General features: G+C 43.2%; 1 protein-coding gene across 3 annotated transcripts in view; it reads left to right on the forward strand.

The window, feature by feature from the left end:
* The window catches only part of LOC133020942 (E3 ubiquitin-protein ligase NEURL1-like), a 31,232-nt gene extending 11,491 nt beyond the window's left edge, over positions 1–19,741 (forward strand). The window contains exons 4-6 of one of the 3 annotated variants that reach the window (XM_061087714.1): positions 12,751–13,467; positions 18,616–18,795; positions 19,497–19,741. In XM_061087714.1, the coding sequence (XP_060943697.1) occupies positions 12,751–13,467; positions 18,616–18,795; positions 19,497–19,741 (1,142 nt within the window). Of the gene's footprint in view, positions 1–12,750; positions 13,468–18,615; positions 18,796–19,491 lie in introns of all 3 variants that reach the window. The other 2 variants (XM_061087716.1, XM_061087717.1) reach the window with 2 other exon arrangements.
* The last annotated feature ends 1,388 nt before the right edge of the window (positions 19,742–21,129 follow it).

A 21,129-nucleotide genomic window follows, 5' to 3' on the forward strand; every position in this document is an offset into this window, starting at 1 on the left:
TGATAAAAATCTTTTTTGATTGCTTTGCCTGAACAATTTTCTGTGGTCTCATTTTCTCGGGTGAATGTTTCTTCATGAACTCAAAGCCTCTGATATTCATTGATGTTTCATTACCTAAACAAGTTTTTTTCCAAAACTGTAGAGATTTTGAAGAGTTTTATTTTTTTCCTTCACTCATTTCAATGACCTACCATGAAAGCCATCCATTTTTAGTAGTGCCAAAGTCCAGTTTGTTGTTGTTGTTTTTTTTAGCCTGTGGATAATCCTCATCAAACGCATGCTCCGCAGGATTCTCATACCTTTGTGCGTCTGTTTTATCTTTTACTACCTTGCATACCGCATTGAGGAATTCATTATAGACGCTATCCATCATCAGCATTTCACTTCTGCTGTCTCTCGGTGCAGCCTCCTGCAAGCAGTTTTCTTCCTAACAGGCCTTATGCTGATGTTTAAGGATCTTTTCATGAGCGATGTTGTTTCCTCTCTTAGCTTCTGTCAGGGGAGCGCAGTTCAGTAGCTCGCCGCCCATGCAAGGAGTCAAAGGTGAGCCTGAGATCAGTGAGACTGCTTGAAAGCTGAGATGGTGTTGCATAAGCGAGGAAGCTAAATTAATCTTCTAAAATCAAACTGAGCCTCAGGGGTTGTCCAGAACCAACCAGGCTGCCCATGCAATTTAAGAAAGATCTGTTACATCACCACACTTGTCCTACTCGCGCGGCTATCAATAAAGACTGAAGCAGCCGGCTTGGGTTTTGTACAGAACGGCCTGTGCTGCCCCACGCTGAGATGCATTAGCCCTTATAGAGACTGACAAAAGGTTTCCTCAAGTGTATGATATGTCTCAAGCAGGGTGAGCGTGTTCAAAGCTCAATTCGTCTGCTGTATTTTCAAAAATGTCTCTATTTACCTTCTTATATTTATCCGAGTGGTATGATTAGAAATTTTGCTTCAGATACAATTTGCGGCAAAAACACAATTTCCCAAAAGCTTTATTTTAAAAATGGACAGTTTGAAAGCTATGGTCTTTTTTGTTGCTCTTAACTTTTTGAGTTTTATCAAGTTGTTTGTCGAAGAAGTTCCAGAAATCAGGTCACAAATAATAAATAATAAAAGAGCAAATGTTTCCAGTTATGCTGTATCTCCCAGAAGCGATACACATGTGGGAATGGTAAACCTTTCTGCGGTAAAACAGGTAATCGTGCTCCCTCTACACATGTATGGCTGCAGTCTTAACAGAATGTGTTTGTTTACGGGACAAATCCAGAGGGACCACACAGCCTCCACCGTTTTGTGCAGGTATGATAGATTCCTTCCAAGTTAGATAAGCGGAGCGACTCAATGGCATCCTTTGATGGATACAAGATGCTCTACTGGGGGTTTGTCTACTTGAGGTAGATGAGTCACTTAATCACTGACAGGACGCCGGTGATCCGTGAGACCGGCGTCAGCTAACATCATCTGCAACCTGACTCTCTAGTCATTAGAGAAGAATCCAAAATGGCTCCCAGACCGCCAAGAGGCTGCATGCCTCTCAGGTGATTAAGAGGAGGGTGTTGACATCAATCATCTCCGCACACGGCATTGCGATGCATTAGGCCTGTGGAGCATCATGGTGGGGAAAACATCCCGCCATATGCTTTTCATGCTCCGTAACGTTCTGAGAGACACATCGCTAACGTTTCCACCTCAGGGGACGGAGGGGACAGTTTTGAAAGGCGCGATGGGAGCTGCTGTTTTTGAAAACTGTTTACATTGATATGGCTTTTATATATTGACGTGGCTCAGTAGATGGCACTGTCACTTCTGGAGATCTACCTCGACACATGTGGGATGGATTTCAGTGGAAGTTGGATAAAGTCGTGGTCTCGAGGGGGAGGAAGTCTGATGACTTAAAGTGATATCCTGGTTTTTCCTGTAGCGCCATCATGAGGTGGATACTTTTCTTTGTTTGTGAAAGGTCTTAATATATTTTTTACACATTCAATTTCTCGATTTTGTTTATGGGAACATGGTGATCCCCTGATGTTTCATCCAGTGACACAAGCAGAATAGGTCCTCACTTATCCTCTTTAAATATGTAGATATAAGTGTCACATTTTATTAAGACATTCATGGTTCCCAAATTGGTGGCTTTTTATACAGAGCCAACGTGTGGTTTTGTATAAAAAGTCTATTTACATGAAAAACATTTACATTTTTGCAATGCTTTGATTATTGACCATATCTTGTAAAACTAATATTACTCGCATCACAACAAATTATAGCATGCTAGCACAAAGTGAGATGGAAATCATAGCTCATATATCCCAAAAAATAAACATTTGGGCTTGCAACTAGGGAATATTTTCATTAATATTTAGTCTGACAATTAATTATCAATTAATGCTTAATTATTTGATCTATTGAATGTTGTGAATTTGTGAAATAGCTTGTTTCCCCTGAATAGCTCTGCAAACCATTCAATATTAAGTTTACGGTGCTTTACTCTGATGGAACTGGTGAAGATTTGGCTTTTTTATTGGCCGTATCTAAAAATAAATCTCCATTGTCTTGTGGTAAAGCTACTGATTATTCAATGATCTTACTGTTACTTTTCCTGTTCCCAACAACAGGCCAAAGAAATTAAGCCTTTGTAAACTATGTTGTGGAACAGACTGCAGCTAGAGAAGCAGAGAAGCTAGTTCAGTAAACGTCTTTAAAAGAACATTTTTCAAATGTATCTTTACTTTACCTATAACCTTTACCATACTTATACTTATACTTATATAATATCTATCACTTTCTTTCTTTCTTTCTTTTCTAAATTTTTCTTATAATCAGCATATTAGCATACATGCATTAGCATTAAGCTTCAACCACTGCTGTCTCTTAGCACGGCTTCACAGAAAAATGAATACCGACCTATTTCAGATTCAATGGTGTGTATTTGCTATATTTTTTTAACTGTATTTCATAATCTGACTCCATTATATGCTCCTGTTAACACGAGAACTTTGTGTTACTTGAACTGAAACTCAAACTGTCAGTTATCCGTGTAAGATCACCGTACCTCTGACTCATACCTGTTTTGTCAGCAGATGAAGAGATAGCGTGGAAGTGCTGAAAAGCTTTGTACTGCACAAACATGCGGATTGTCTCAACCTAGCCATGCAGTACTTTCCTTTCTTTGTGTCTATTTTGGTCCGCGTTCACCCAGCGCACCTCACGCTCGCTTGCCACAGATCTCACTTATTGTTTCACTTGTCAACATAGATTATGTGGAGTTTCGCAGGGTTTTGATTTGTGGATAAAAAGGTTTTAAATATAGAGAGGTCAGAGAGGTGCAGTGTGACACAAGTGGCCAGATATACAGCGTGGGGGTCAGCCTGGTAACCGTGCAAGGAAAAACAGCTCAGTACCACACAGGGAAGAACAGAATTTAGACTATGAACTGTTAAAAACAAGTTAATTCCGCTTTACACCATACATTTATTTGCATGTGCCGTCCCTCCCTGTTTCCACAAAGCTACACAACTAAACTCTTCTGGTAATTTAGATTGATGAAGACACACGATAGGCCTGAAGGGTCTGATTACCCTGAAGTACTGCAAATGGATGTTGTACTGATATGTTAAACTGCTGGTCTTCTGCTTACAGCCAAATGTTCCCAAACACAATAAAGCATGGTAATAACAATATGGAAAGTCATCTGTCAAAAGTCAATTTCCAGCCAAGAGCAGTGAGGGAGAATGGCAGAGAGAGATGCTAAACGTCTTCATATTATAAACATTCTGCGATTTCTCTCAGCAGAATTAACCGAAAATCGTCAATTAAACTACAGCCTCAATCTCTTTCCTTCAGCTTTCCCTCTGTGTGCTCTGGTCACACCAATAAATCAAATGAAAGGTTTTTCAAGAGGCTGGAGTTTTAAACCTGATTATAGTCACATTAAGATTTTGCTATGGCCCCTGACCCAAGTTCTCCTCTTTTGGAAATTACTGAAGTCTGAAGCAAATTGTCAAGTTAAGAAGACCAGGGTGGAACATGTTGTTACCTTTTTTGGGTAGAAAACCGTCAGGCTGTACATGACTGTGGCCTAAGGCTGTCATAACCTTGTCCACTTCCTCTGACCTTCACGCTTGTGAGTCTTTTCAGGACAATGTTGGCTGCTGAAGCTGTAACTGTGCTCCTCAGTATTCAGCCAGTCACAGGTCCTCTGTTGACATTTTAGTGATAATCTTAAACATTGTTGTGTCTGTGTAGTACAGTCACAATAATTTAGTAGAAATGACCCACTTAAGGAAACTTAAGGATCGTTTTGCATCATCAAACCTGATTTCTTTAGGCTGGCGTACACTTGAAAGCTGTTATCAAGTAAAAATCTCATCTTTTCAGAAGGTCCTTCTGTTTGCTTCACTTTTCTGAAAGCTCTCTCCTCATTTGTTTTGTAGGAACTTGTATTGACCACAATAAGTTTGTTCTCCATTTCGGATTCTAAATCTTTATTTCTAAAGGCTTGTGAGTGATTTATTCATACCTGTCTGACTTTATCTAAATTCCTCTCATACTGTATCTAAACTCCACCCACAGATTCTGTCTCCCACAGAAATATGTCAGATAAGAGAAGCTAAAGTATTTTTTTTTCTCTTTCACTTTGACGTTAAATCTGATATGACCAGCTGTAAACACCAGGTCCGATATCAACTCTCCTTCTAGCTCTGGTTTCCTTTTCTACCAACTCCTGACGGCCCTTCAGCTGCTAAATGCTCTGTTATGTTCACAGGATTGAATAACTGGGTTTCTCGGCTGTTTGCTGCCGAGCAAGTAGCTCATACTACCAGTGGCGGCTGGTGAAATTTTTTTTGGGGGGGGCGCACTTGGGCGGCGCGGTTTAAATAGCCCACCGCAATGAGAGAAAAAAAACTCCGGGGTGCTCCGGTCCTGTGCTCCGGTCCGGACGTCCCCGGGGACGGTCACGGTCCCCGGGGAGGTGCTCCGGTGCTCCGGGAGGTGCTCCGGTCCCGGTCCCGGAGGAGCACGTCCCCATGCACGTTAACATGTGGTTAAAAATTTCAGCTGATTATTATTACTGATCGATAAAACTACACACACGACACATAAACAACAATGATTCTATCTGTCCACTGTCTGTCCTCTACCTGTCTCACTCAGTGCTCCGGGATCGGAGCTGCACCTCCGTGCAGATTAAAAGTATCTGCTAACTATGCAGCTCCTGTAGATCAGTGATAAGGTCTCTGATTGGACAGTCCTGTCAGCATGATGTATAAGAAACCCTTTCATTGGCTGTAGGCGCAAGTGAAGTGCGCCCATGGCTCGAACTGTCATCTGCCATTGAGAAGCTGTCCTTGCTCAAATGTTCCTGCCCCTTTTGTTGGCTTCCATAGACTTCCACTTGCCCGGCGCCCACAGGGAGGAGTGGCTTCTCTCTCAGTGATAATGAATGGCAAATATATTACCAAATATAATATATTAAGTGGTTTTTGACAGGGGCTTACGGGCTCCGGCACACATTTAACGCTTTAAAACAGTACATTTCTTATTAAATTATTTGATATATAATGTTTTTTGACATGTCATTTTTTTTTTTTTTTTTTTTTTTTTTCATCTCAAAATTGTAGGGTGGGCGGCGCCCCAGCGCCCTGTATGACGAACCGCCACTGCATACTACGTCTTTGGAGCTTTTCACTGTAAACAGCTGCCTGCTGCGGCTGAAAATGACACTGATGAAAAGTGACTGAAAGCCATGAGTTAAAAGATGTTATAAAGCTCTGTAAACTGAGGCAGAACTGCGGATGGGTGATAATTGTCTGTGGATTGGTCTCTACGAGCGACCATTACACAAATTAATTTGATCCAATGGTCATTTAAAAGAAAGATTGTTGTCGTTTTAAGCAGCACACTTATTGGTTTTACTGCCATAACTAAACCAAAAACTAACCAGAATCCTCATCCCGACTTCCAAAGCTAATTTGTCATGCGCTAATCTGGCCGCTAGAGTGTCTTGATTTTCCCTCGGATGCTAATTATAAGTGAAGTTCGGTCATTCTGCCAGACAGTTGGTTACAATGAAATGAGAGGCCTGGTATAAACTCAAAAATGTTGGAGGACTGTCCTTTGACCCATCTTCTGCCAGCATGTACACATCGGGATTCGGGTCTATTTTATTTACGAGAGCTCCGTTTCAAGTGATCTCAGTGCTTGGAATTTATTTGATTTGTTGAACCAAAATAAATGCCGCCGGACCGACTGTAGTGCCTCAGCTGGGATTTAATCGGCCCAAATGGAATTGAACAGATTTGGGGGAGAAATCAAAATAGAAGTCGTAATGGAGCCTGTCAGGACCGGGCTGTACGGGGGGGAAGCCTTCAGAGAGGCTAATCACTCTCAGATGAGCGGAGTCTCTTCCCAGTGAGGACGTGACTGCGTACTCCGTCCATTGCATGTGTGTTAGTGTGTAGTTTACACAGAGCTTCTCTTTGACCAAAACAACGAGCTGAATCCATAATTGTTGAAATGTGTTTGAGATCAATGTTACTGGCAAAACAGATGAGCAAGGCATTAAATCCCAAAGTACTAATTTCACAGTATAACGTCCGCTATACGACTGCTAATACCACTTTATGGGAATGTTACTGATACCTTAATGTGTAAGTGGTATTGTAACATTTAATACAGTTATGTAGTGTAGCCGGTTTGTACAGTCAGGCCCCATCACAAGATAAATCTGAGGGGTCATGAGATGATTAATGGCAGAAGCAAACAAAGGTCTGATACATAAAACTGTTTTCTGTTTTTAAGCTTTTCTCAAATATCTGCTGTTATTTGTGAAATTTACCTCTTCCACTTAATTAGATGAAACCAGCCGTGGTGGCGATTTCACACAGACAGACTCTCTCTTTGGTGGAAGTGCGAACAGCTCAGTCTTGTGAGGGCTACAAGCTTAAAACACTTAAAAGGTTTTTAATTGAACAGCACAATGTTTTCTTTTAATCAACTTATCTAATGTTTTGAGTACAAAAATTAAAAGTCAAGTGTAACTAAGAGTGTCATAACTGTCCATGAAGTCCAAGTGAATGAATAGACTGAAGCAAGAAAGACTTATGTAAATGTACTTAGTTACTTCTAAACTCTTTCGTCTTGCGTTCATATTTTATTTAACTGTTTCACCAATTCCATTTTTCTGGGAACATAATCACCTCCAGCTTTACGGTCTTTTTTGTTTCTAAATGAATGAAGCTTTACATTTATTAACCGCGACATAATCACTAGGAGGTGGTTGGCGTGGACTTTGTTTAACGTTTGGGATTGAATATTGTGGTTTTGGTTTAATGTAAACACATTGTGAATTAAGTTCACTGAAAACATTTTCTGTAGTAAACCAGACCATCATCATTCTATAACTTAAACCAAGCAGTGCCAACATAACCACAGAGAAGTTTAATAAAGCTGTAGTCACCGCAAATGGATTTTGTACAGTGAGGTTGGATATTTTTACTGGAATAAAATACGATGTTATTGAAGATTTTTCTGATGCGTTTAGTATCAACATATCTGCGTCTTGCTGAATAAGTCATTTTCTCATTATATTAATAGAAAACATAGCCTGGCAGCAATTGCCTTTCTTTTAAACTATAATTGCTTTCCCTATTCCAACATGCACTTACACATACTTTTCTTTTACGGTTGATTTGTTTTGTATTTTTTTGTATTATCGTTGTTATTGTTGGTGCTTTTATTGTCCTAATTCAATGCTGTTATAGCTCATTGTAATATCATAAGAACCTGCCTTTCATTGGGCCCCAGCACTTTATTGCAAGATCATCATTTATCTTTTGTTATTCCATCTTTTTAACAAAGGTACTTTATGTGACAGGTGACGAACTTCCCTGTTTGTGCCAGTTATTTTTATTTTTGCTTTGTTTTATTTTGCTGTTGTGGTTGTTTTTCTTCTCTTTGTTTTACCTCTGCCCAGGAACAGGAAAGAGGAAGGGAAGATAGACGTGGGTGTATACGCACATGTGATTTTGTTGTGGTTTTTATTGTGTTAATAATAATTAATTGACCATAATTGCAGTTGTAAATAACCTGAATTCCTAGAAGACAGAGTCACACTTCTGCACTAAGATCATTTTAGAGGGTTAGGGTTTATCTCCAGAGCGGGGGTGTGTGAACGTGTGTGTTGTTTTAATAGAAAAACATTGAGGCTCCAGAGTTTTTTTTTAACTGCGGTCGTAGACACACTGTGCCCTTGCGGCATCCCTGGTGCCTGGCGTCATCTTCACTGCTGCCATTTGTCACCTCAGCGTGTCCCACTTTATTTCTTTCCACGATCACGGTCCAAGACTCGGAAACATCCGGCACCGAACCAGAGACTCAACTTGATCTTTCAAATACTCCACCTATGTGTCTCCTGTTGCACATGCCATCTCAGACACTCAGACTGCTGAGCTTCTCCTGTGTAATGATATCACAGCACACTCTCACCTTTTGGCCCCGGCAGCTTCACACTCATATACTGGTGCTATTATCTTGACCGGGATACCACTCCTTAAAAGCTCATCAATGCAGATTTCCCCTGGAGCCTTTTTTCTTCCTATGATAAGTGAAGGCTTATCCTTCTCCTTTTTGGGACACACACACACACACACGCGCACAATCACACACGCACACACACGCACGGCCTACTTTCTCATGACAGATGACTTCACTCATTCTCGACAGAGCCCAGGATAGGCCTCCTATGCATATTGATGGCAAATCCCCAAACATACACAGACACACACAGACACAATTGGTGCAGCTGACCTTGTATTGAGGTTATAGCCTCGGTAAACCCCCAAAAGCTTCCTAATCCTGTTCCACCAGGCCCCGGGACAAACTGAACCCTCCCTGCCTATTCAGTACCATTGTCTGAGTGAGAGGTGTTCAAGACTAAAAAAGGTATTGGAGTCCCGAGTCTGAATTAAATTTGAACGCCTTGGATCAAAATCTTAGTACATGCCGTGCTCTCTAAAAATGCAAGTGAAGACGAGGTGGAGAACCGGCTCCTTCTTTTTCACATTGCAGTTTTACAAACGGCTTTTTCACCACGATACAATAGTTGTCAACATTAGTCACTCTGGCATCTGTCCATAGTGAAACAGGATGCCAGTTGTCAGTTGTATCCTGGACATCCTCCTTTGCTCATATCTGGAACTGGTTCTTCAGGGTTACGAGCAGAGTTTATCTTGGTTGCAACTTGTTTGAGAAGGTCAACCTCTCACAGCTCCGCATAGATGTGTATGTTTTGGAAAGGGCGTGTTCATACTTCCATGAAGCCAAGAAATTCCTCCCTAATGTTCAGCAAGCTTGATTTCACATTTTTTTAATTTTTTTTATTCTCACAGCTACAGTGCTAACACTAACAAGCCAACGTGAAGCCATAGGAGGTCAGCCACTGACCCCGCTAAACAGTGTCAGTCTGGTATGTGGTCCTCTATTTAAATGGAGCTTTTCCCTCGAGATTGAATAGCTGGAACTGTTCAAAGACCACTTAATTTTACTAGGGCAGTCTCAGCCATGCAGTTAATCACATCTGTATTGTTTACATGCCTGGGAAAAGGGATTCAGACTCTTTCCTTGGTATTTAAAAGCCTCAAGGACTTGAAGTTTGACATTTGAAAGGAAAACATAATCACTGCTATGTTCAGCGCTTGTGATTGAAAAACCACTGGAGCGCCGCCAAATGTTAAAACTATTAAAAAAATTCAATGGGTATTATACTTAATTTTCTAACATGATTTGGAACAAAAGACAAAGCTGCACATTGACATTGTCTCTGTGTGTGAGGGACATTTTAATGAGGGAAGAGTTTGGAAGGTTTAGCTTCTAAACAAAGAGTGTTTACACCCCTGCTACAAAAAGAGATCATCTGATTATTATTCGCTGGTATGTGTAAGATCGTGTAGCGTCAGGTCAGTGGCTTAAAACCTGAACAGTCACTTAGTTAAGTGGATATGATTAAATTATTAACGGTATTGAAGTGCATCTTACTGCATTCTGTCACTTTGGTTTAGGTTTGTTTTCGTACAACTTAGAGTAACAGAAGTTAACCCCATCAATTACTTTAAGCTACCTCAACCACAGATCCTTCAAGTTTAGATACTGTTCAAACCAAAGACTGTTTAAAAAGATGGAGGCAGCAACTCCACTTCCGCCCACCGTCCAGAAATGAAGCCAAAATATCTTGGATACGAACGAGCCCAATCGGAGCCAGAGTCTGCACAGTAGGAGTTGGGGAATGGAGGCGAGATATCGAGGTCCCACTGACAGACATGCTCGACCATCCATGAGTCAGTCTCAGCTGTCACATGTCATCTTGTTTTTATACCAGCAAAAAACTAATTAAAAGCAAACTTTGCAGGAAAATTAACATTTTAATAAACATCGGTGCGAATTCTTCATTGACCACCAAGTACTTTGACTATTTTGTTTGGCTCTTGTCCCATTTATTTAACTCAAATAGAGGGGACTGGGGATATGACCTATACTGCAACCAGCCACTAGGGGGCGATTGAGATGCTTTGGCTTCACTTTTAGAGAGTTGTCTTGTCATCCATCTTTGGTTTAACCTTTAAATAGTTTTTCACATTGTCTTACTTGTAACCTGTGGTGTTGTGTAACAGAAGACTATATTTTTTAATCAAACTGAAATTTCCTTTTTTTTAATTAGCAGAACTAATACAGAAATACAGAAGCACCTGTTGGTGCACCAGCCCCTTGTTTTCAATGATGTCCAAACAGATTGAAGGGGACATGTCTCTGCTTCGTGTGTGTGTTTGTTGTGTGAACAGTTCTTTACCCTTGTGCATGGAACCATGCCATGAATGCTGCAGACATGTCGTGAATGTTGGTGTGCTCACATAAACATGTAGTGAATTGTGTATTTCAAGCTGTGTTATCTCAGTGACTTGATGCTTTTCATATTTGTCAGATGTTTTACGTGTGAAATTCTTTCCCAGACTCCTGCGAGACCAAACCCAGGAAGAGGTCATACATATTTATTCGGCTCGCTTCTTTGTCTTTTCGTGGTTTTGTCTTCTTTTATTTCATTTTTTCCCCCCTTCACAATAAATAGATATTTACTTGTAAAGTTGCAATTCTCCTCACAGCTTGTTTTAACTGCCGCGCCGCTCACAAAACAGAAACTGTGAGCCGCAGGAAGACGTAATGGCAGCAAGGATAGAAATTATCTCCTGCATCCCAAAGTCGGCTAACTTTGCCTTGAAGAAGATAAGGGTGCTAATAATAAGAGCCCTATACTTGGTTCTGAACACTCTTGACTGAGGAAGTAATTAAGTTCAAGCAGTTTATCAGCGGCTGGCCGGAGATGTGCTGTCTTTGTGTGATAAAGAGGAGCTCGTGAGGTATGCCCTTTCCCTCAAGTGTCCACCCCACCCTATTTTTCATCCTTCCCTCCTCTGTCACCCTCTCCAGCCACTTCCCATAGGGGAAGCCCAGAGCCCAGGGAGGCTGAGAGCCACACAGCTCAGCCATGGTGTCACTCATCCCTCGGCCTGTCTCTCCTCGCTCTCTTCAAATGACCAATTAGGCTAATTTTAGCCCCGCGTTAGAGAGCTGTGTTAAATTTGGCCGCATGTCCCTAAGCGTGCCGCGATGCAGATCCATCTGTACCGACTGGGTGCACGGACACACGCTCTCTTTCTGTTTTCCTTTTTTTTGTCACGATGATGTTCAGCCATGTGCTTTCTATTTTACAGTGGCCGAATTAGCCTATAGGAAGAGCTATTTTTGAGGAGGGAGGGAGGGGGGGGGCGCTATCCAGCATGAGCCGACATTTGATCCACTTTTCAGAATGTCTTTGCTCTTCAACGATCGGAAAAAAAAAGCTGCATTTAGCATCCAGACACGTATCTGAAAATGTTGACAGCGCACAGAGGTAGAAAATACACTACATGAAGTCACTGCTGCTGAAACACTGCGTTATGTAAACACCTACGACTCGTGGCGGCTCATTACGGCTCTTTGAAACCCCCCCGCACACACGGCACAAACACTGCACGCTATGACTGCAGACTGGCTTCATGAAAGAGCCTCTTCATGGAAGTTAATAGCCTGGATATGCCTCAATTTCCACACATTATATTTTCTTGATTTGAAAAGTGAAAATGATAACGAGAAAAGAGAAAAACACACCGATGTGAGCTTTATTATTTCACAGCGGCTTTGTATGCATCCCTTCCTACCTCAGCGTTACACAAAGCTGTCACGTGCCTCTGGCCTGCAGCTACACTATAACCCCCACTTAAAGTCCTGGTATGTCTCTCAACATATAAACTCTGACGTATTTCTTCGTATTGTTCAACTGCAGCGCTCAGTGAAGGGAGAGAGAGACAGAGATAGAGAGAGCACGAGAATGAATATGTTATAAAACTGAGCCAGAGGCATCCATTTGTTTACAGTGACAGGTATGATGAATGAACTTTGTACAGGCAGGGAATATAAAACAAACCAGTGTTGTACATGGGAATACGCGGAATGATAAGTGGGTACATGGATTAAATTGAGTTCTCTGGACTTTCAAGAGGTGCCGCATTGGCCATCTTCCAACTCAAGATATTTTATTCAAATAATAATCATAAGTGGAAAAGAAAAAAAAGAAGTTGTTTGCTCATTCAGAGTGAGATATTTATGTTATAAGGCTACAAACAGGCAGTTACATAACGTTCCTGTGTTTATTTCTGCCCGCAGACAGTGAGATGGTCCCTGCCGACTGCCTGCGTCCTCGCTCTTTTGCAGCCACCCACCAGGCCTCGATTCAGCGGAGCGGCGGCGACCCTCACCTCTCCATCAGCCTGTGCGACCTGAGCCTGCAGCACCAGGAGATGCATCTGGAGGAAGACGATGAGGAAGAGGACCGGCTGCAGCCCTTGAGCTCCGCCTCGTGCCACGTGCCCCAAAACTCTCAAAACTCGCAGCAGTGCTCGCTGCTGCCCGGCCATTTGGACACAGATCTGCACTTCCACTCGGTGCACGGCATCCACGCTACCATGCTGGATAAGCACACGGTCGGGCGGCTGGATCACCGTGGCGATGAGAGGACCCTGGTGTTCACCAGCCGGCCGATGCGCTGCTCAGAGACTGTGTTTGTGAAAGTGAAGGCGGGTGCCACAAGGTCCGCTTCTCTGTCTTATGGCGTGACGTCCTGCGACCCGGCCATCCTGAGACCCAGCGACCTCCCATCAAACCCAGAATCCCTGGTGGACCGCAAGGAATTCTGGGCCGTGTGTCGGGTGGTGGTGCCGCTCCACAGTGGAGACATCCTGGGCTTTGTGGTGAACTCAGACGGGGAGGTCGTGATGAGCCACAACGGCCTCAGTGCAGGGATGCAGTTGTGTGTAGATAACTCCAGGCCCCTCTGGATGTTCTACGGTTTGCACGGCACCGTTACACAACTCAGGATTTTAGGTATGTTCACTTGATCTTTTTTTAAAACAGATTGTATGATGTCGTCTGTGAAACTAAAACCAGTTTTATAATCTCCAATAAAATTTGGAATGCAAAACAAAGTACAAAAGTGGAAAGTTCTCAAAAGTCTAAATTTAGAAATAAGGAGGCTTTTCTCAAAAAGGGGCTGTGATTCTTTTCCTGTTATCCCCTCGGGCCAAACATTATGCTAACTCTCATTCATGTCCGGCACCTTTTCATTCCTCTTCAGATCAATGTGTGATCCTCCCCTTGTTCTTGGAAACAGGGACACAGACTTGAAGGAAACCCACAACCAAGTCTTTAATCTGAGATGTCCTTGTAGTCAGGTGACACTGAGTTGCATCCCTTTTTTAAATACCTAATACACTCAATGCAAATTAGAAATCAAAGTTATTTTATTAGATTTTTGATTTATTAAGGTTGTTTATAAAATGTACCAACACAAACCTTTAGCTTTGCATAAGCATCAGTATTCAGCAACACTTTTAATAGTAAGTGAAACATGTTGCACGGGTCTTTACAGGACGTCTTTGGTAACTTTCCTTCCAGAGGGTAATGCAGTCCCTTATCCTTGAACGACCTTTGGAGGATTAATTCCCACTCAGCCGAGTCATGAATTTGCAGCCTGCGCCGCTCTCTGACTTTTTATCAACTCATATATCTCATTCTTCCCCCACAGTTTGCAAATGAATGTTTACTTTGTGCCTCCGGTTGAGCGGAGTTTTCTGTCCGCGCGGTTTTCGATCCCAGCGGCTTTCCAACCCTGCAGCATTAACTGAAGGCGCCCTGACGTAGATCACGTGCGGCGGTGAGGCTTCTGGCTCCTGCACGCACAGTCTATGTCTCAAAATTAAGCAAAAGAAGAGGATGAGATGGCAAACAGGTTCTGGAGCTGCTGGAAATGTAGGTTTAATGACGAGCAGTGGTTGTAGGCTGTTTATTTTCAAGGTGAAAATCAAAGCGTGTTGCGTACTATGCAAATGCTGCGGTGATGATCACAGGCTGAAATACAAACATCCTGAAGATTTGCCTTGTGCGATGTCTAGAGAAAACATGGTTCTCTGGTTTTGTCCTGCAGCAAAGATCCTCGGATGATTTCATTGTTTAACTGTTGCGGACGTGTTATTTGTGCGTGCAGTAATTACAGTTTGGAGAATTTCAAAACACTCTCTTGAGTCTCTGATATCGCTCAGAGTCTTTTGAGGTACATGCAGACATCTTCAGCGAAGAGGTGAATAAGCTCAACCACATCACCGCGTTTGGAAGTTTAAAATATTTAGCGTAACCTCGATGGGTCTTAACAGTCCTGCACTTTTTTTTAAATTCTCTATTTTTCATAAGATTGAATGTGAGCAAGCAAACGCGAATGCTTTTGATTTGTTTAACAGACACAGTTCATCAGAATGATGTGACATTTTCCGACTCTGGTTAATACGATAATGATCCTGTCGAAGCCGGTTGTGGTTATTTTTTTTATAAAATTCTTAATGTAAGATGACATTTTTTTGAAAAGGCTCCACAGATGATGATAAAATGCGTTTGTTTCCTTGCAGTGCTGTCCTCCGATTCATTGTTCTTGATTGCGGCTGCTCCTCTCTCTCTTTCATGTCGTCACTCAGGGCTGAGGAGGTTATTTCTGTCTTGCGTGGGCTCCCAGCAGCCAGCATTATGTATCAGGAGGGGGCCTGTGATTGCTCCTCGGGATGCCCTCCATATGCATTATTAAAATGTAATTGCATGGAGGTTTGAGATGCCCAGTTTTTTCCACCCACAGTCTGTTCCCTTTTACCCGTGGTCCCTCTCTTTCGCACATGCATCCCCCCCTACCCACCCACACTTGATTCTTTTGGGTACGGCCGTTCTTTGAGTCATTACCCTCTCCAGCTGTGGGGAATGCATTTGTGACGTCTCTGCTCACCCACTCGCTGCAGCCTGTACACCATGTGTTGCCATGGAAACATTTAGCCACTGAGGCAAGTGACAGTTTGTCATGGCTGGGTGCTGTCGAGCCTGTGAAGTGGAGCAGATGGGAGTCTGCTACTCTCACATGGTCATTCTGTCTCTGTGATCTTAGAAGTACTGATTTTGTAATGACATCTATAAGAGACTGAGAATCAATACTGGCAGACAGTTGTCACGTATGTCCACATTTCATCTGGGTCTACAATTTCTTTATAGAAACAATTCCTTGTATGAATATGAGACAGGGATCGATTTTAGTGATAAACCCTCAGAGAATTCTCCCCCAAATCTGCAGCTCAACAGCTCTATGGAGCATTTGAGCATCTTTCAGCTCTTGTTTTATGGTCTGAATCTTATGGTTGAATCATCCTGAACCAACAAAAGTGAAAGGGACTACAATAGGATTAATTAAATCATACCCTTGAACAATGCACCAATCAGTCTGACAAAGTTTTGGATTAGCTAACCAAGTGGATAGAGTGATTGCTGATTGCTAAAGAGCAGAGATTTAAGCAGGATTCACATGGAGGTTGGAGGGTTTAACAGAAACGCTGCTCGTTCACTTTCAATGGAGTGCTGTCATGGCTCTATTGCATCACTAAAATGTTAAAGCAACAGCAAAGGCAGCAGCTATGTGTAAACCAGAGAGATGTGTAAACCAGGAGATAAAGATGGACGACACGACTCCACTTCTTCTCACCATACAGAAATAAAATTGCCAACCTCACCAATAACGAGACAGTATCAGCTGTCAATCAAAACCAGTTACCTATAGCATAAAATAACTATTTCAAACCCTAAATGCCAGAAATCATCTTTTAGAAAACCTTTTTTGATGTTCTGTGACTTTTTAGTTTTACACGTGGCTCATCCACCAACAAGGAGGAGGTAGGGGTTATGACCTTTACAGCAGCACACCACCAGGGGCAATCAAGACCCTGTGGCTTCACCTCTGGATAGCACTTGTGTCGTCCATCTTCTATGATGGAGACAAAAAACTATTTTTTTTTTTTTTTAAATATTTTTATTAAGAATTTAGGCATTATAGGTCAGGAATCAATGTAAAATTTACATTGGGTATCATAAAATCTCAGCACGACAATCAGCAATACACAGAGACATTAACACCACAAAAAAACTGCGCATCTTGATGGATCAAGAATAGTATATACAGTCTTCCTCTTAGAATGTTTTTCTTATTTTATGGACCACATGAACGTGGTCCAGTGAACAACACATTACACAACTCAATGAAAACAACAACAATAATGATAAGAGACAAAAAACTATTTAATGGAGATTTGATATCAGCCTTATCTTTACTAAAAGGACACAAACATGGTTTTCAAATAACTGCTAATGTAGATCAGTAACATGTGCTAATAAACAGTTGGTAAGTCGGCTGTATCAAATTAGAAGGTTGGAGGTTGTTGTCATTGTCCAGTCGTGGATCAGCTGATGAAGGTTTTATGTGACACACACTGAAAATAAATCCGATCTGATGGGCGGCCGAGCCGAATTCTCTAGATTCTCTTTGATAAGCAAGTGTTGAAAGCTCCCACCCGACCACAAATAAGTCTCCTGTGCGGCCTGCATAGCTGAAGACGTTCACATGCTCACTCCTGGCAGCTCAGGCAGCGGCAAATTCATAATACATGGGAAGATGAGAGGTACCCTTAATGAAAGGGGAACATGAATAGACATGAAGGTCATCCATTGTGCCTTATTAAAGGTGGCCGAGACATTTGCTAACAGCCGGGCTGCCACATAGGTCACGTTAAGACAGTTAAGGAGGAATAAATTAATAGACGCCTCTGGGAGGGGGGGGTCTCAGCAAAGTGGAAAAATTATTAATCCCAGTACTAAAGTTACATGGGAACAAATAATGGAAAGAATTTGATACGGATGACCAGACGTCCTGCGAGCATGCAGACGTCTGTTGACTTCATCTGTTGATGACTGCGCGGATAAAAACTTCTATAGTTTGTTTATGTTTCGCTGTAAGTGAGACTGCAGTGGTTGAGGTGGTCCAGAGAGAAGCTGTCCGACGTTAGTGCAGTGGATCAGAGGAGCAAGGTAACTGTAGACATCTTTGTTCCAACAACAGACCGCACGAACGTCCATGTCAGTATTTCATTTTCTCACCATCTGTGGTCTACTCCATGCTCATCTCAGGGTAAATTTGGACAAGTCAATTGCGGGATAGGACGTCAACTACCAATATAAGATAGTTTAACACATGATAGGATGTTGCTGCCAAGTGAACGGACCAGCCTGACAGTGTGGAAGTATTTCTGTCATGGTCAGCTGAAGGACAATTTGTAAACAACAATGCGGCGGTGTGCCTGCCAGGCCGGGCCAGATCAGACTTTGTTTGTGGAATCAGGGTCAGTATTCTCGTCTGTGAGGAGAGACGAGCTGCCATAATTAGAACTGATGCCAGAGCCCGGTGGTTATGGGGGTGCGGCTCGGGACGGATCAGACGGGACAGAAGTCAGATTCATCCATAGAAGCGTGTCGTACCCTACCCACAGGGATCGTGGGCTCGTGAAGGAGGAAGGAGGCTGTTTGGTGTCCCTACGCCAACTCATAGGCTCGAAAGCAACAACACAACTGCAAAATCAATAACATTACTGCAAGGGCAACAACACAAATGCAAAATTGTTAAAACAAATGGTACAGCCAAAACTTCACTGCAAAAAACGACACTGGGTTGTGGGTTCATGAAGGAGAACTCATAGGCTCGATAGCAACAACACAACTGCAAAAACGATAACACAACGTCCAAAGCCACAACACAAATGCAAGAACTTTTCGTTTGATTGTCCACATCCGTTGTCCCTCGCTTCAGTTGCGATTGTGTTTCCGTTGTGTGGCCTTAACAGTCGTGTTTTTGAGTTCATGTTTTTGTAAATGCGCTTGTGGGAGACGTCATGGCCTCCCTAGCCAAACACCCACACATACACAGAGGTCTCACAGCATATGTTTGTTAATAGAGCAGATGTGTGTGTCTGTGTGATAGAGAGAAACATGTGCAAGAACATCCACTCTCCTCCATTTTCTCTTTTCTCGCTCTGACCAACCTCGCTGAATAATGGAAATGCTTTTCCTGTATGTTGATGAAACTTTGGTTTTGAACCACACCGCCTCTTTCTGCACCTTCAGGCTCGTCTCTGCACCCCGACCTCCGAGGCCTGTCCGTTCCCAGCTCCCCCTCCTGTACACCCAACACTCCCACAATGCTTTGCAGCGGCAACTCGGAGTCAAACCTGGACACGCCCTTCAACAACAACCTCAACTCAAGCCTCAACTCCAACTACCACGCACTCTTCTCTTCGTCCACAGGTTTGTTTATGTGGTTGAATTTGTTCCTTCCTCTTTTCAGCCTCTACCCGCAGGAGGACATCTACACCACAGTGGTGGGAGATTCACCAAATATTAATTTGGAAAAGATCTGGATCTATTAAACCCAGGTCACGCTCTGTGAATTCAAGTATTTACATTTGCTCCGTCCCCGTCTGGATTTGTTTAGATTTTTTTTCTTCTGTTTGCCAATTTTTTTGTTTATGAAATTGATGGAAATGCAGACATGCAGGAGAGCAATAAAACAGCCGGCAGCACACAAACACTGGCTAAACAGCACAGAGACATCGACTGTCAATATGCAAGTCAGTACACGGAGCAAATATTTACCTTGGTGATATGAAGCAGTGATCCCCGACATCGCTGCAGACAGTATGACAGGAAAAACTCCTGGAAGATAATGGCGGCAGAGGGAGCGAGGATCACAGCGGAGACTCAATTATTCCCCCGTAAAGTTTTCCTGACACTTGATTAGCAGAGAATAACAGTTGCCAGCGATTTGACAGCCTAAATAAAAGGTGCGTTGAAGTGTTGCCGCGATCAGAGGGTGTCAGAGTGTGTTGTCTGCCTGAACTCCCTGGAAGCTTTCCTCCAATTTCTGTTTTGGCAGTTCTTTCATTTTGTTTTTCTCACTCACACTCATTCACACCTCCCTGATGACTTTCTCTCTCCCGTCCCCTCAGGTACCAGCCCGAGCTCTCCGTTCTCCAGCCACCCGGAGTCCCCGACCTTCCCGCCCTGCCCGGGCTCGTGGAGTGACGAGTGCACCATCTGCTACGAGAACGTGGTGGACACGGTGCTCTATGCCTGCGGACACATGTGTCTCTGCTACGCCTGCGGCCTCAAACTCAAGAAGATGGCCAACGCGTGCTGCCCCATCTGTAGGAGGACGATCAAAGACATCATCAAGACCTACAGGAGCACGTAGGCGTGTGGGGGGGCGTCTCCAGGTCCAGCTCACAGAGATTGTCAAAGCCATGTAAGACTTTGTAAAGACGGACACAGCACAAGTGAAACCCACGGTTATTTGTGCGTGCAATCTGGCTCAGGTACTTTACAGCAGGACTTTAAAACTCCATCATTTGGACTTTGTGTGTATGTTTTGTTTAACGCACATCATCAGGAGGCTCAGAGCGGCGGCTTCCTGTGAAGACACGCCCATGAGACTCCCCAGAAACCGTCAAAAACTCAGCAGATCGGACAACGACCCACTGTTGTGATTAGTGCGTCTGTAGAGGGAGAATCTGCAATCTGGAGAGGCATCTGTCCTACTTACAGGCACGATAACCCTTCATTCTCTTGGCTGCGGCATCGCTCCACTGCCGGGCCGGTTTACGAAGAAATACAATTGTCCAGAACTGCGGAAGACAACGAGGAGAGTAAATCGGGGGTTCCTCCAGCTGCTCCTGCTCTGCTTGTCAGAAAGCATCGGGTCGAAAAGTGTTGTTTTACAGTGAGAATCAATTCTAAATGTGAGAGGAAATCAAGACAGCGTTGTTTTATCTGATTTTCAGAGTGATTCCAGTTACCAGGGACGAGGGGGCAGAAAAGAACCAGAGAGATTTTGTCGGTGGCAATTTTTGAATGAGTAGAAAAAACGCTCCCCCGTCTGCAATAAAACACGACAGAGTGGCTCGACCTAAAGGCTTCAGAAGTCCTTAACTCTGTTGTGTAATAAGTGTTTTTTTTTTACAATCGCCCTTGCTTCTGTGGACTTGAGGAAGGGGGCGATTGTGCGAAGGGTAAAAAAAAAAAAGAAAACGGAAAAGTGTGAACGTCGTCACCATAGAAGGTCACACTCGCGGTGAGATGAGGACGTAAATCAGCGGGGGAGCGAGGTGGGAGAGAGGAGGTTGTAAGTTTGGGACGTGGACGGTGGACGGTGGAGGAAGAGACACCTTCAGCTTCGTCTGCGTATCGTCTCGGTGCAGAGAAATCTGCTCTCAGGCAAACCAGACGCATCCCAGGGTTTTGAATGAGGGCCTGTGAAAACGTGGGACTTCCACCATCTCCGGCTGGATTCAAAAGATTCATTCATTATCACGAGAAAAGACAAATACACTCAGTTTGCCGAATGTCGTTGCCTATCTTCAGGGCGACGCTCTCCTCTTTCATTATGTACATTAGGGCGTGAATATTTGCTTTCTGATGATGTGTCTCGGCGGCGGCGACGAGGATGTAGCTTGTTATTGTGAGGATGTCATTTGCATATCAGCTCCTGAGTGCTGCTCTCCGACGAGGAAAAAACAAAACTCCAAGGACGTTTTCACTCGACTAATCTCATGCATTTGCGTCCTGCTTGAAACTGTGGAGAAG

This window comes from Limanda limanda, chromosome 15, assembly GCF_963576545.1.
Source record: "Limanda limanda chromosome 15, fLimLim1.1, whole genome shotgun sequence".
NCBI lineage: Eukaryota > Metazoa > Chordata > Actinopteri > Pleuronectiformes > Pleuronectidae > Limanda > Limanda limanda.